The 13,387-nt window shown below is 62.6% G+C and overlaps 1 protein-coding gene across 2 annotated transcripts; it reads left to right on the top strand.

Moving 5' to 3' along the window:
• Positions 1-5,165: 5,165 nt before the first annotated feature.
• Positions 5,166-9,814, top strand: ETV3L (ETS variant transcription factor 3 like). Of its 2 annotated transcripts, XM_040452545.1 has the most exons (6): positions 5,167-5,270; positions 5,388-5,625; positions 5,800-5,986; positions 6,316-6,436; positions 8,774-9,099; positions 9,500-9,814. In XM_040452545.1, the coding sequence occupies exons 1-6, from the start codon at positions 5,213-5,215 to the stop codon at positions 9,566-9,568; spliced, it is 999 nt and encodes a 332-aa protein (XP_040308479.1). In that variant the 5' UTR covers positions 5,167-5,212; the 3' UTR covers positions 9,569-9,814. The 2 variants fall into 2 exon arrangements, with proteins under 2 accessions (XP_040308477.1, XP_040308479.1); XM_040452543.1 differs by lacking the exon at positions 9,500-9,814 and having other exon boundaries at positions 5,166-5,270; positions 8,774-9,329.
• Positions 9,815-13,387: the final 3,573 nt, after the last annotated feature.

The following is a 13,387-nucleotide window of genomic DNA, read 5'->3' on the forward strand; positions in this document are numbered from 1 at the left end:
AGCAAAGGGAAGGATCGGGGATGTCCAGGCAGGGGGATCCCCAGGGCACAGCTGACAGGAATGAGATGGCAGGAAGGAGGCTGGGGTTGCCCGGGGAGGGATTTGGGAGGGAGCGGGGGGTGGGAGGGGGCTGCGGGGACCTAGGCCGGGGAGCTGGGGCCCTGGGGCCCTGGGCTCAGCTTCCAGGTCTGAAGCCTGGGTGAGAGAAAGAGCACAGGCACAGGACAGAGAGAGAAGCAAGAAAACGCAAGACACAGGGCCTGAGCCTGGAGGCAGTGCCCAGAGCAGGAGATGGGGTGAGGCAGCCGGCCTGGTCCCCGTAAGTAAAGACGGAAAGGGACCGGCCTCCTCCTCGACACTGAGACGACGGAAAAGGACGGGCCACAGAGGTGGCGGGGCAGGGAGACTCAGAAGCCTGGTGGCCTGGGGACTGGAAAGAAGGGAGAAGAAACAGTCGGGAAGCAGGAAATGAGCTAAGATGAAAAGGTCAAACCAAGTGAAACAGAGGCCGGGAGGGGCCAGACGGGAGAGGGGAGCATGCGGGGCTGGGAGCCTGTCTCCTGGCCCCCGTTGCCCATCCCCCAACCCCTGGGCCAGGGGGCTGTGACTTGCCCCACCGCCCTTCTACCGCGCATCTGGGGTGGGGTCTGGGGGCGTCTGGGATTTCTACTCCAAGAGTTGCACAAACCTTTTAAAGCCCACGGTCCCCAGGGACACAGAGATCAGAGTCAGAGGGTCTGCCAGGGGCTGGGGGGCGGGGACCTGAGACCCGAGGGCCCCTGGAGAGAGAAGTAAAGTGACAGAGAAGCAGGGCCCGCCTGGGGATCCCCTAGGGAGTGGCAAGGAGGGGCGCCTTTCCTGCTTGGGGTTACAGGGGAGAGGCGGGGCTCAGCTGGTCCATTCCCAACATGGAGCATCGAGAAGGGGCCCCTCGGCCCCATGCGGGTCCCCTGAGTTTGGGGACCTGCAGGAGGGACAAGATGCCCTGGGGTCTCTGGGAAGAAAGAACTTCTGTCTCTGCCCCTCCCCCAAATCCCCCAGGGAAGAAGGTGGTTGGCTTTTCTCCCGGGCCCCAGCCCCTCACAGTCCTACCTAACTAAGCAGCTTTAGCTAATAGCATTAAGGGAGGTCTCAGGACTAACCACTCTCCACTGGGGGAGAGATCAAGGGGACAGACCAGAGGCTTCTAATCAGATTGGGGATTCTGCAGAAGTGGGGGGGGGGGCGGCGTGCAGTTTGCTCAGTGTCCCCTGGAGGCCGTCACCTCTGTGTTCCCACTGTCCCCCTCTGGGCTGGTCTCCCCACTGTGACCCTTCAGCCCTCACCTGTGTCCACACACACACACACACACCGCAGAGCTGCCTCTCTGTCATTCCCTTGGCACTCTTTCTCTCGGACTCTGTCCCCCTGAATCAGTCGGGGACTCACCCACCAGGAAGGCTCCGTGGAGGTCAGTCAACCCGACCGTGCCGTCAGCCCAGGCCAGCCTCCTGGAAGGCCCAGCAGCAAAGTGACTCTCGATGCAAGTTTTGCTTTTCAGATGGGTAGGCAGTACGGGCCTTTACCGCTCAGCTTTTTTTTTTATTCGGAGTGTGTTCGTGTCTTTCTCATCCCCTTCCCGTCTGACTGTCGGTCCTCAGGCTTCCGGACAAGGAGCCCAGCACAGCTTAGGTTAGACCCGAGAGGCTCCTCCAGGGCCCCGGCCGCCACCACCCTCTCAGCTCCGAAGTTTCAGTCTCGGCCTCTCTGCCCTGATTGACTGATTACGGCTCGGAGCCCGGAGTCAGATAGACCTGTTCCCGAGTCCGGCTCAACCACCTGCACGGGGATCTGATGCAAGGCTCCCACTCTGTGGAGCGTCGATTTCCTCGGCTTGCAAAATGGGGGAAATAAGGTCCACGTCGAGGGCCTTGTGTGCGGATTCGGGGCACGACCTGTGGAAAGAGAGGGCTGGCCCGGTGCTGTGACACGACAAGGGCCCGTTTCTAGTAACTAAACTCTCAGAAAGATAAGATCTGCTCTGGACTTTTCCTCTGGCTCCAAGCCCAGAGAAGTAAAGTGTCGGAGAAGCAGGGCCGCCTGGGGACCCCCCCTAGGGGAGGGGCAAAGGGGGGCGGCTCTCCTGCTTGGGGTTACAGGGGAGAGGTGGGGCTTAAGGCCCGCTCTCCGTTGTTACCAGGCTCCTCTATATCGCGTTGTTAAATAATGACCTAAAACCTACCTGTGTGGTAACGAGCGCTCGTATTAGCCAAGCAGACCGACCATGTTATCAGTAACCAGAATGACGGGGGCGGTGACAATAATAATCGCTCACGGCTACGAGCCTTCAAACAACACAAAGCGCCTAACAGCAGCCCCTCTGATCATTCCAGATTGGGTTATGGTCCTCTTTGATTTATAGCTCTCCACGCTGACCCTCTGAGACCCCGCTGTCGCCGGGGCTGTAGGGGCTGCGAGAGCCGCCGGGCAGGGGGGCCCCCCAAGCCCTGCGAGCTCAGCTCACCACACGGGAGGGAGGGAGCTAGGGGCCCGGGGTGGGGGCTCGGGGGACAGAGCGGGTCACCTCCCCCGGCCTTGGGGTCACCACCACCAGAGCCGCAGGGTAAAATTGGAGCACAAGGAACCGAGGTGAAGCACGAAGGCCGCGACCGTCTGAGGGCGGGTCAGCTCCTCGGGGCCCAGGGCAAAAGGGGGGGCTGGAGGGGGGCCGTCAGGAAGGATTTGCCAGCAGCGAGGACTTCCACATCCCCGCCGCAAGTTCCTCGGAGACCCGGGGGGTCTTGGCGGGACCCCCACACGCATGGGGGAGACCAGGAAATGGGGAACGGCGGGGACGGGTGGGGCTTGACCTCACCCACTGATGCCACTTGTGGTTTTTGTATTTGGGGTTTTCTCCCTTTGGGGGCCAGAGGCGGGGTGTCGGTCGGTCGGTCGCCTCCCTGGGTGGCGGAATAGCACACATCTTGAATCAAGGTGTTGCTGTCGCTTCCGCTTAAGAGCTGTGTGACCTTGGAGAAGTTCCTCGACCCCTCTGAGCTCCTTGTGAGATACTCCCGCGAGCTTTCGGGGCGTGTGGGCTCCCTGGCTGGGGGCGGGGCACACTGAGGACCCCCTCCGTGGTGGGTTCATCATTCTCCTCGCGCCAGATCCTAAAGCTATCCTAAGGTCTCCAATCCTCCAGACCAGACACTGTGGGGGTCCGGCAGCACTGGGGAGGGGGGGGGAGGCAGCTGGAGGAGGCTACCGCTCCCTCCACGGAACAGTCTTCCCTTGGGACCTCTCACCCCAGCACCCACCCCCCCATTTCCCAACCCATTTTCCTAAGGTGAGGTGGAAGGGATCCCAACCCGCTTGAGTTTAGACAGGAGGAACTTGTCAACGGACAAGGCGGGGGAGGAGGGTGGGAGACGGGTGGGGGCCTTCTGTTTCGGGGGAGGTCGGGAAAGGGCAAAGTTCCAGAATGTCAGCTGTCAGTTTAGAGGCGGAAGGCTGGGCGGGAAGACCCCAAGTGGCGTGCACCCCTCACCACCATCCACCGGCATTTCCGGAGGTGCCCTCTGCTCCAGCCAGACCGGGCACCCCCAGGAGCACCTGCCCCCAAGGGGCCATTGGTTTGTCGGTTGACCCCCTGGAGCCTTGTCCCCTGGGAAAGGAAAAGCAGGAGACCAGATGACCTCTGGGGCGGGGGTAGGGGTGGAGAGGGCAGGGAGGGTCTCAGCAGCTGAGGTGTCTGACGTCCTGACCCCCAGCAACTCCCGGGGTACCCCGCGGGCTCTCGCTACTCAAAGCAGGGTCCGCAGGCCGGCAACATCGGTGTCACCGAAGAGCTTGTTAGAAATGCAGAGTCTTGGGTACCACCAAGTGCCTCCGAATCAGAATCTGCGTCCTGAAGAGATTCTCGGGATTCTTCCACCTTGGTGTTTGAGAAGCACTTCTATAGACAGGGGGTTCTAAGTCTCAAGACGACACAGCGTAGGAGCGGGGGCCGTGTGCGAGGGGTGGAGGTGTGGCCGCTGAGCCTGTGTGTCGGGTGGCTTTCCCTTTGTGAGCCTCGTCTGGAAAGTGAGGAGGCCACTCCAGGCAAGCCCTCACATGCCCTCCAGACCTGCCGGCCTAGTAAGTTCTGGCTGAGAGCAGGGCTCACCCCATCCCGACTTCCCCCCTCCCCCCGAGACGGAGCCCGGAGCCAGGTCCTGTAAGCCTCGCCACAGGGTCCTGACCTCACAGGTGACGCCTACCCTGGAGCGGGGCCCACACCCTGCATCTCCCCCAGGCCCTGTGGGCGCTCCCTCTGGGGTCATCTTCCCTCGGGGACGGGAAGCCAGCCCTCGGCCCGGCCTCAGCTCCATCTGGAAGGTCTGGGACAGGGACGGGTGCTCTCCTCCCGTGGCCTGCATCAGGGAGCTCACCCCCGAGTCCTCTCCCCATCTGGGCCACGCTGGGAACCAGCAAGACCCCTCCTTCCGTGGCGGGGGCCGGGGTTCAGTAACTCCACGGATATTTACAGAGTAGCTGGAGCCCAGGGCCCGTGCTGGGCTGGCCTGGGGCCCCTGACGGCGGGGAGCCACCACTCGGAGGCGAAGACAGACACAAGCACACAGACCCCGTCGACAGCCTCATTCCCACGCGCGGACTCCACCGCCAAGCACTTCACCGCCAGGCACCTGCGACGCGCCAGGCGTCTGCTGGGCCAGGGGCTCGCTGGGGACAGAGCAGGAAGACAGAGCAGGAAGCACACACCCCCCTGCTCGCCCGACGCCTGCAGCGGGTCCGGCTCCGTAAAGGTATGGGTGTGCGTATCTTCAGCCTGCCCCCGCTCGAGGTTTACGAAGAGCCCACGATTAATCACATTTTCTCTGGTCTTCTCTTGGGGAAAGCTCCAATCCTATTAAAGCCCTGAGAGGAGAGCGCGTCCTGTCTAACTCCCCCAGCGGGGGCAGGATATAGGACCCTCTGCCTTCCTCTGCATCCATATAAGTGGTCCCAGCCCCAGGTCTGCCCCTGGCCAGGGAGGACGTCCCCAGAGGAGGCCGGGCCCTGCCTTCCGTGTGGGGGAGCTTCCCGCCTGCCACCTGGTCCCCTGCCTCAGGGCCCCTCGTCCTTGTCATCTTCCTCTCTGTCCTCTTTTCTTTCCCTCATTCTTCACCTCCCTCCTAAGCAGTGACCGGCTCCCCCAGGCCCAGACGCGGCCCTCGCGGCCCCAGAGGCGACCATGCACTGCGGCTGCGGGGCCCAGGGCGTCCCTGTCGCGGGCAGCTCCTGGATCTCAGGTGAGCCTCTGCCAGGCCGCCCGCCCCGTCGAGGCCCGGCCGCAGAGGGGCGGCCCCGGGGGGCGGGGTTGCCCCCCTCCCCCCGCAGCGCTGTGGCACTCACGCCCCTCCCCCCAGGCTTGGCCTTCCCGGACTGGGCCTACAAAGCCGAGTCGTCCCCAGGCTCCCGGCAGATCCAGCTGTGGCACTTCATCCTGGAGCTGCTGCAGAAGGAAGAGTTCCGCCACGTCATCGCCTGGCAGCAGGGGGAGTACGGCGAGTTTGTCATCAAGGACCCGGACGAGGTGGCCCGCCTCTGGGGCCGCAGGAAGTGCAAACCACAGATGAATTACGACAAGCTGAGCCGGGCCCTCAGGTGGGAAGGGGCGGCCAGGCGGCCAGAGAGGTCAGGGCTCAAAGACGGGGCTGTGGGTGCTGGCAGCCCCGCCCCCCCCCAGGCTGGTGGGGTGCCCCGGGGCTCCCCAGGCTCACCGGCCGGGGGAGGGGCGTGGCCGGCCCAACTCTGCGTTCTCAACCTCGGAATCCGCAGGTATTACTACAACAAGAGGATCCTGCACAAGACCAAAGGCAAAAGGTTCACGTACAAGTTCAACTTCAGCAAGCTGATTGTCGTCAACTACCCTCTGTGGGAGGTGCGGGCACCACCTTGCCCCCTGCTGCTGGGGGCCCCTGCCCTGTTTCGGCCAGCCCTGGTGCCCATGGGCACGCCCGGCGAGGTAGGCACGGAGGCGGCCCCCCCTCCCCTCCGCCCAGGAGGACCCCAGCCCTCCTCTCTGCCTCGGGGGCCCCGGCAGTGGCCAGTGGTCTTCTCCCACTGCTTTCTGGTCCCCCAGCGCCCCCGGGGGTGGGGGCAGGGCCATCACCCTGAAACACCTTCAGGGGGTGCAGCCTGCGCCTGGGGGCGAGGGTGGTTCCTGCGGGACCCCTCCAGCGGGAGGACCCCAGGGAAGGGGGCGGGGTCTCAGGGAGGAGTCTGGGCATGAACCGGGGAACACAGGTCGCCGGCCAGCCCACGCCACCCTCACTCCTGCTTCTCCCTCCCCAGCTCCTGCACAGCGCGCTGCTCGCCCGTTGGGCCACAGTGGAGCAGCTGGCCGGGCAGCGGACCCCCCGAGGGCCGCCAGAGGCCTCTGAGGATAAGAAGGGGAGCGGCAGCAGTGCCCCCCGTGAGTGCTCGGGCCCGGGGAGGGCCCAGGGGATTGCAAGTGGGACCCTCCTGGCTGAGCCCATGGGCCAGAGGCTTGAGACAGGGAAAATAAAGTCATTCATTCATTCAACAAACTGAGCCCCAGCTATTCCCTAGGTGTGGGGGCTCAGAGGGGCTGGACGGCCCTCAAGATGCTCAGAGAGTGGAGGGAGTAGAGGAGGGACAGTCAGCGGGTGGTGTGGAGAGACTCGGGGAAGCGCCAGGCGCTACGGGAATGCAGAGATGAGCGGGCATCCCGGAGGAGGAGGCCCCTGCCCCCGGTGAGGCAGGTGCAGAAAATGCCCAGGCAGAGGGAATGGCGTGTGCAAGGCAGGGAGTTGTGAGCAAGAGTAGAGGCGCTGAGGGACCCAGTGAGTGGCCGTGGTCAGAGAGTGAGGGGTGGAGCTGGGTTGGAGGGGGCGTGAGGCGGGTACCGGCAGGCTTGGGAGGACCATCTAGGCAGAGGATGACGGGACCAGAACGAAGCACGGGAGGCAGGTGGAGAAGGAGGCTGTGCACAAGGGGGAGGGAGAAGAGCACAGCACGGCAAGCAGAGAGAGACAGTGTGTGCAAAGGCCCTGGGGCAGGAAAGAGGGACTAGGAAAGGCCAGCGTGGCAGCACTGGCGATCCCAGGGGGGTGGGTGGAAATGTAGGCAGAGGTCAGCTCTCCCAGGGCTGTAAACAGCGAAGTGACAAAACCAGACTGTCCGTGAGGAAGATCACGGACACGCCTGAGCAGCCAGAGGCTTCACACAGACGGCTCAGACCTGCCCCTCCTCTCCGGGCGACTTCACGGGAGAGAGACCCCGGGCCTTAGCCTTGTCCCCAGAGCCAGGCACCTCTGGGCCCCAGGGTGCAGCCGAGGCTGTGGGCGAGGGTGGCCCAGGGCCTGCTGGGACCCGCTCGGCCACCGGTCTGGCCCCTGGAGAGAGACAGCGCCTGCACGGCACCCCTGTGCTCCTACCCCCACCCCCCTCCTGGCTCCAGAAGTGCCCCGCACAGAGCTTTCTCTTTGGGGAACCGCGAGGGGGAAACAGTGTCCCCGGCGAGCCCCAGCTTGGAGTGGGCCGTCTGCACCTCCCTGCCCTCTGTGGGGACACACACACACACACACACAAGCTGCCTGGCTGAAGTCATCTGAAGGCTGTGCAGGCCCCTCACCCCACCTCCGCTCCGGGCACTGGTGCCAAGAGAGGATGCTTCTGGGTGGAAAAGTAGCCAGGCCTGCGAACCGGACGCAGAGGCTGCAGGCCCGGTGCTGGAGGGGGGGGGGGGCGGACACTCAGACCGTCTCCTTCACCTGCTCCTCAGCCCCCATCTGATGTCCGAGGGCGGACGCAGCCCCAGACCCAGGGAGAAGGGCAGTGACCCCGGGGGCGGCTCGGGGTCACCTTTGCCTCATGCAGGACCCTGTCCACTGGTTTCCCTTCGTGGGTGCGACTTCAGAACCATCGTTCCTTCCGAATACGTCGGGCGTGTTAAATAATAACGAATTCGCCTTTCCGGTTTTCATTCACTACAGCCCCACCGATGTGATGACATTACTCTTCTAGTTCGATGATGTGGCCTTGCTAAGAGAGGACTCGAGGGGTCGGAGTTGGGCTTTTGGAAATAAGGACAGTGCCAGGAGGTTGTGCTAGTCGCCCCGAGCCCCGGCCCCCGCCCCGGGGTTTTGGGCGCCAGGTTGCAGGATGCCCGCAGGGCCGGAGGATCTGGAAGGAGGGGCGGAGGGAAGGATCCTGGGGGAGCAGGCCAGGGCCCAGCCGGCCGAGAAGGCGAGGCCGGGCCCCCCACGCGTTGGCCTCCCACTTGACCTTCGCCAGCAGAGGGGCCGGTACAGATGAGGAGACCGGGGCCTGGATTTCAGGGACAAGCTTGGGGCCACAGGCTAGAGCCAGAGCCCTGCGCTACAGAGAGTGCAGACAGGACTCACTGAGTTCCAGCAGTGTCCTCACCCAGTCATCCCACACGCTCATCCTGAGCTCTTAGGAGGCACCAGGCGGGTCCAGGGGACAGGGATACAGGCACGGTTCCGGCGCGCACAGAGCCGGGGGCGCAGACATTCTGGGGGTAACCACGCTCATCGGGCCAAGGGCCCAGGAGGAGAGGGGTGGGAGCCACAAGGGGGACCCCCAGGCTGACCTGTCTCGCCCCCAGGGAATAGACCCGAAGCAAAGGAAACAGGATGGGGCACAGCAGGGAAAGGAAGTTTCCAGCAAGAGGAAAAGGAAATAGGAAGTAGGTGGAGAAGGGAGATCCCTCCTGACCCTCCCTCCCTCTCTCTCTCTGTCTCTCTGTCTCTCTCTCTCTCCCCAGGCCTTGGCTCTCTCCCAGCCCCCTGCCAGCTTGGCCCTTGCTGCCTTCTGGGGAGCCCCCGAGAGGAGCTGCTGGGTCGGGCCTCCTTGGCCCCTCCTCTCCTGCCTTCCCTCCCTTCCGATTGGACCCGCCTCTCAGGGCCCTTCCTGCCCCCTGTCCCCCCAGAGCGGCTGATCCCGGGGACCTCCAAGCCAGACACCCTGCTGCCAGGGCCCGGCTGCCCCCCAGCGACCCACCACTTTCCGGGGCTCCCCTTGTTGGCTGGGCTGGGACAGGGGGCCGGCGAGAGGATCCGGCTTTTGCCCCTGAGGCCCCCGGGGCTGGAGGTAAAGCCCTATCCCATGATGGGGGCAAAGGGATGCCTGGACCCCAGGGAGGGCTTCTCCTCAGAGATACACAGACCCAAAGCCGGGGACGAAAGCCCCGTGTCCCCCCATCTGGAGAACTTCAAGGCAGCGTGGCCCTTGGATCCTCCTTAACTGGGGAGAAGAGGGGAAGTGGGGGGTCCCCCAAAGTCCATGCCTCCTCCTGTGTATTTCCTTTCTGGCTTTGCACCTTCCCCGGCCTGGAAACAGGTTTCAATTGCAGGAGGCTTTGAAGGGGAGGAGTTGGACAAAAGGGGGTGGGGGACATGCCGGGGGATGGGGACTGAGGCAGGGTGACCCTCCCCTCCCCTCCCCTCCCACCAAATTATGAATCAGATTAAGGAGGCATCCTTAACCTCAGCTGTCCTCAAAGGAGATGAGCATTCGGATTCTGTCGCTTGAGCGCCCCCAGCCCCACCTGCCCACATGACGGAGAAAGCGAGCATCTGGGGAGCCCCTGCCCCCTCATCCGGGCTGAGGCCCCAGTCTCTCTCCTGCCCCTCCGTGCGCTTCGTCCTCAGCCCTCTGGTCTCTGTGACCCTGGGAGCTCCTGTCTTGCGCGGGCACTTCCTACAAGCCACCGTTTCCCCAAGACGCCAGGCAGTGGGGCAGGGAGGACCCGGCCTCCTCAGCTCTGTAATTCTCCCCGCAAATAAAACAACCTTGGCCAACCACACTCGGCTGACCGTCCCACCGCGTCCCTGCTGCCCTGAGCTGCTGTGGGGCTACACGTCACCCCAGGCACTCGCGGGAGGGGGGGCAGGGGACAGGGTGCTGCCATCATCCCCCAGAGAGAGAAGCTGGCAGACGACGTGGTCTGGAGCCACCTGTGCTGCGTGGGGACCAGCCTCAAGGACAGAACCCGAGCAGAGCGGGGCCTGCCGTGGACCCGTGAGCAGAACCAAGGGGGCAGCGGGTGAAGGGGGCCCTTCGTCTGTCCCCAGCCCTCAGAATGACCAGAGGAGCTGAGGAAGCATGGGGCAGCCAGGGGAGGGGGCCGTGTGAGGGACGGGCTTTTGCTCAATGAAGGAAAAGCCAACAGGGCAGAATGTTCCAGGAGCCAAGACCAGTGAACCGCATCGCTCTCCTGTCTCTGGGCCACCGACTACAGGTTTAAGACTCGTCTCCACCTCCTGTCTAGGATATGAGGAGGCACAGAGGTCCCCGTGTGTGTGTGTGTGTGTGTGTGTGTGTGTGTGTGTGTGTGTGTGTCTGCACTGGGCTTGGGGGTGGGCGCATTTTGCTTTCTGCCACCTGCTGTCCTTCCTTGCGGCAGATGCCTGGTGGCCTCCAACAGAATGGGGGAGGAGAGGCCCAGAGCAGGGCGGGGCCGGGCCCTCACCCCGGGGAACCCTGGATACAGGCCCCGGGGTCTCCCTCCCAGGAGCTATCGGGGGTCCGTGAAAACCCGCTTCTCACTTGCTCCCAAGGCGCAGGCCGATCCCCAGCCCAGCGGGAAGGAGGAACCACCAGCCCCGGGCCTGCCCCTCACCCTGCCCGATTTGGGAGACAAACCAGGTCTCCTCTGACACAAGGAACCGGCTCGCGCTGTCAGGGGGCCTGGGCCCTGTTCAGAGAGGCCAACCCCCCCCCACCACCACGCCCCGCCTCGACAGGGTCCCGTACTGAGGACCCCATGTACCCTCTGCAGGGCACACGGTGGGTGAACCCGGGACACGGCCACAGCGGGTCCAGAGGACATAAACTCCCAGGGCGCGTGCCCTGCTCTGCTCTGCATAAACCATTTTCTCAACCTTGGCAGTGTGGACATTTGGGGCTGCCTCGTCTTCCCTTCTGGAAGCTGTCCTGGGCGTTCCAGGATGCTTAGGACATCCCCGGCCTCCAGCGGCACCCGCCCCCAGCAGACGCAGTGAACTGTCCCCCGGGGGAGGAAACCGTCCCTGGTTGAGGGTGGCTTCAGGGAGTCCAGATGTTCTGGCAAAGCTGGGCCCTGCGCTGTGCCAGCACAGGAAGTACGAGGGTTCCGTGGTGCGAGAGCGCCCTCTGGTGGCCAGGGCCTCCACCGACGCCCGGCGTGGGGGGAGGACTAGGTGTGAGGTGACGGGGCGCCTTGGGGTCTTTTCAGATTAGGGATTCGCAATTTCACACTGTGAAACCCTCCCACTTCAAACCCCCTTGGCTGATCACGGAGGAGCCCCCAAAGGCTCCGCAGGCCTCATGTGACAGCAGACAGCAGGTGAGCAGCTCCTTTGGGACAATCGAGTACAGCCATCAACCCTGGACCTCACGCTCCCTGGCCGCCTGTGGCCGGAAGGGCACAGAGTGGATACTCGGCCCTCCTCCAGCAGCAGCGGGAACCAGGACGAGACACGCAAAGTCAGTGCATCAACCATCCTTCCTCCTGGACGCTCCGTCGCACCAAAAACAGGGACACTCGTGGGTTCGGGCAGGCTGAGGAATCACAAACCCGAGCTTCACGAAGGCTGGACTGTTGGGAGCCGGAAGGGACCTTTGCGAGAGAGGAAGACACCTGCCCCAAGTCACGCGTGTGGAGGGGCCACGTGTAAAACCAAAGTCCCCCAGGTATCAGGGACTGTTCATCCCACCTCACCACAATCACGTGGACTGAGAGCTTAAGACGCCCCCGAATCCCTTAGAAACGAGAGTGTATTACCTACGGAGAAGGAAATTTTACGTCGTTCCTGCGTGATTTTTACTATGGCCGCGGTGGAATTCGACAACAAAAGCGAGTCATTTGCTGCCCTGAGTTGTCAGTGGCGGTGAGCTCCTTCCCTCCCCTCCCCCTCTTCGTCCCTAATGAGGACCCTGCCCAAGAGCGGGGGTAAACGTTCAAGGGCCGCGGGTGTTACGTGCACACACACACGTGTGCGCGCTCACACGTACGCACACGTACGTACGTAACTCAACAAACGCTGCTTAAACACCTGCTGCGCGCCGGGCACCGTGCTGCCTGTGGCTCGGGTAACCACCCTGGAGATACTTTCCTCTGTGAACGTCGGAGCCCCGGACGCCAGGGGGGAGCCGAGAAAGGAGGAGGGTCTTCGGGTGAACCGGGGAGGGGACGGGGCCTTGGCAGTCACTGCGGGAGCTCCGAGCGTGGCGTGCCTGAGGGGCAAGCTTCTTCCTAATGTTCGACACCAATTTAAAGATCAACTTTGCGGGGCGCCCGGGGCACTCGGTCGGTTAAGCGTCCGACTCCGGCTCAGGTCGTGATCTCGCGGTCCGTGAGTTCGAGCCCCACGTCGGGCTCTGTGCGGACAGCTCGGAGCCTGGAGCCTGTTTCGGATTCTGTGTCTCCCTCTCTCTCTGCCCCTCCCCTGTTCATGCTCTGTCTCTCTCTGTCTCAAAAATGAATAAAACATTAAAAATTAAAAAAAAAACTCAAATAAAATAAAATCTTCTAAGGGATGCCTGGGTGGCTCAGTCGGTTAAGCGTCCGACTTTGGCTCAGGTCGTGATCGGCTCAGGTCGTGATCTCGCGGTCCTGAGTTCGAGCCCCGCGTCGGGCTCTGTGCCGACAGCTCGGAGCCTGGAGCCTGTTTCGGATTCTGTGTCTCCTTCTCTCTGACCCTCCCCCGTTCATGCTCTGTCTCTCTCTCTCTCAAAAATAAATAAACGTTAAAAAAAAATTTTTTTTAATACCTAAAAGTAAATCTTAAAGCATTTCTCTTTTTTTTAATGACTTTTTTTTTTTAGTTATTTACTTATTTCCAGGAAGGGAACGAGCAGGGGAGGGGCAGAGAGAGAATCCCAAGCGGGCGCCACAATGCCAGCGCAGAGCCCAATGCGGGGGCTCGAACCCACAAACGGTGAGCTCCCGACCTGAGCTGAGATCAAGAGCTGGCGGCTTAACCCGCTGAGCCACCTGGGCGCCCCCGGGAGGCGTTTCTAATCCCCGCACACAGTCAGGCAACATGTGCCAACGGCTTGTAAAGTCACCAAAACACATCCCAAGTCCGTGATCGCTTTTCTGCGTGTTACTTCATAAACAGCTCACCGCGCGCGCTCGGAGCCCACGTTGGCCCGCTCGCCACGGCCGACCGTTGGGTCACGCGGCCACGGCGTGTATTTAAGCATCAGCCTTTCCGTGGCCTTCTAGGTTGTTCCTCTTTCTTTGCTTTGTAAATACAATGGTTTCAAAACCTTTGTCCCAAGTTGCCTTGTTTTGTTTTTTTTTCTTTTTTGAATTAATTCCTCGAGATACCTCCTCAGGAATGAAATTACTGACTCAAAAACCATGACATTTGAATGGCTTTAGATGCGCACT

The sequence above is a fragment of the Herpailurus yagouaroundi genome, unplaced genomic scaffold (genome assembly GCF_014898765.1).
Source record: "Herpailurus yagouaroundi ecotype Mexico unplaced genomic scaffold, PumYag 207, whole genome shotgun sequence".
NCBI classification, from domain to species: Eukaryota; Metazoa; Chordata; class Mammalia; order Carnivora; family Felidae; genus Herpailurus; species Herpailurus yagouaroundi.

Excerpts from the sequence above, each read along its gene's own strand:
- ETV3L (XM_040452543.1), top strand. The coding sequence starts at position 5,213 with ATGCACTGCGGCTGCGGGGCCCAGGGCGTCCCTGTCGCGGGCAGCTCC. Across the intron at positions 5,987-6,315 it reads CCATGGGCACGCCCGGCGAG|CTCCTGCACAGCGCGCTGCT; the intron begins GTAGGCACGGAG and ends CTCCCTCCCCAG. Across the intron at positions 6,437-8,773 it reads GAGCGGCAGCAGTGCCCCCC|GCCTTGGCTCTCTCCCAGCC; the intron begins GTGAGTGCTCGG and ends CTCTCTCCCCAG.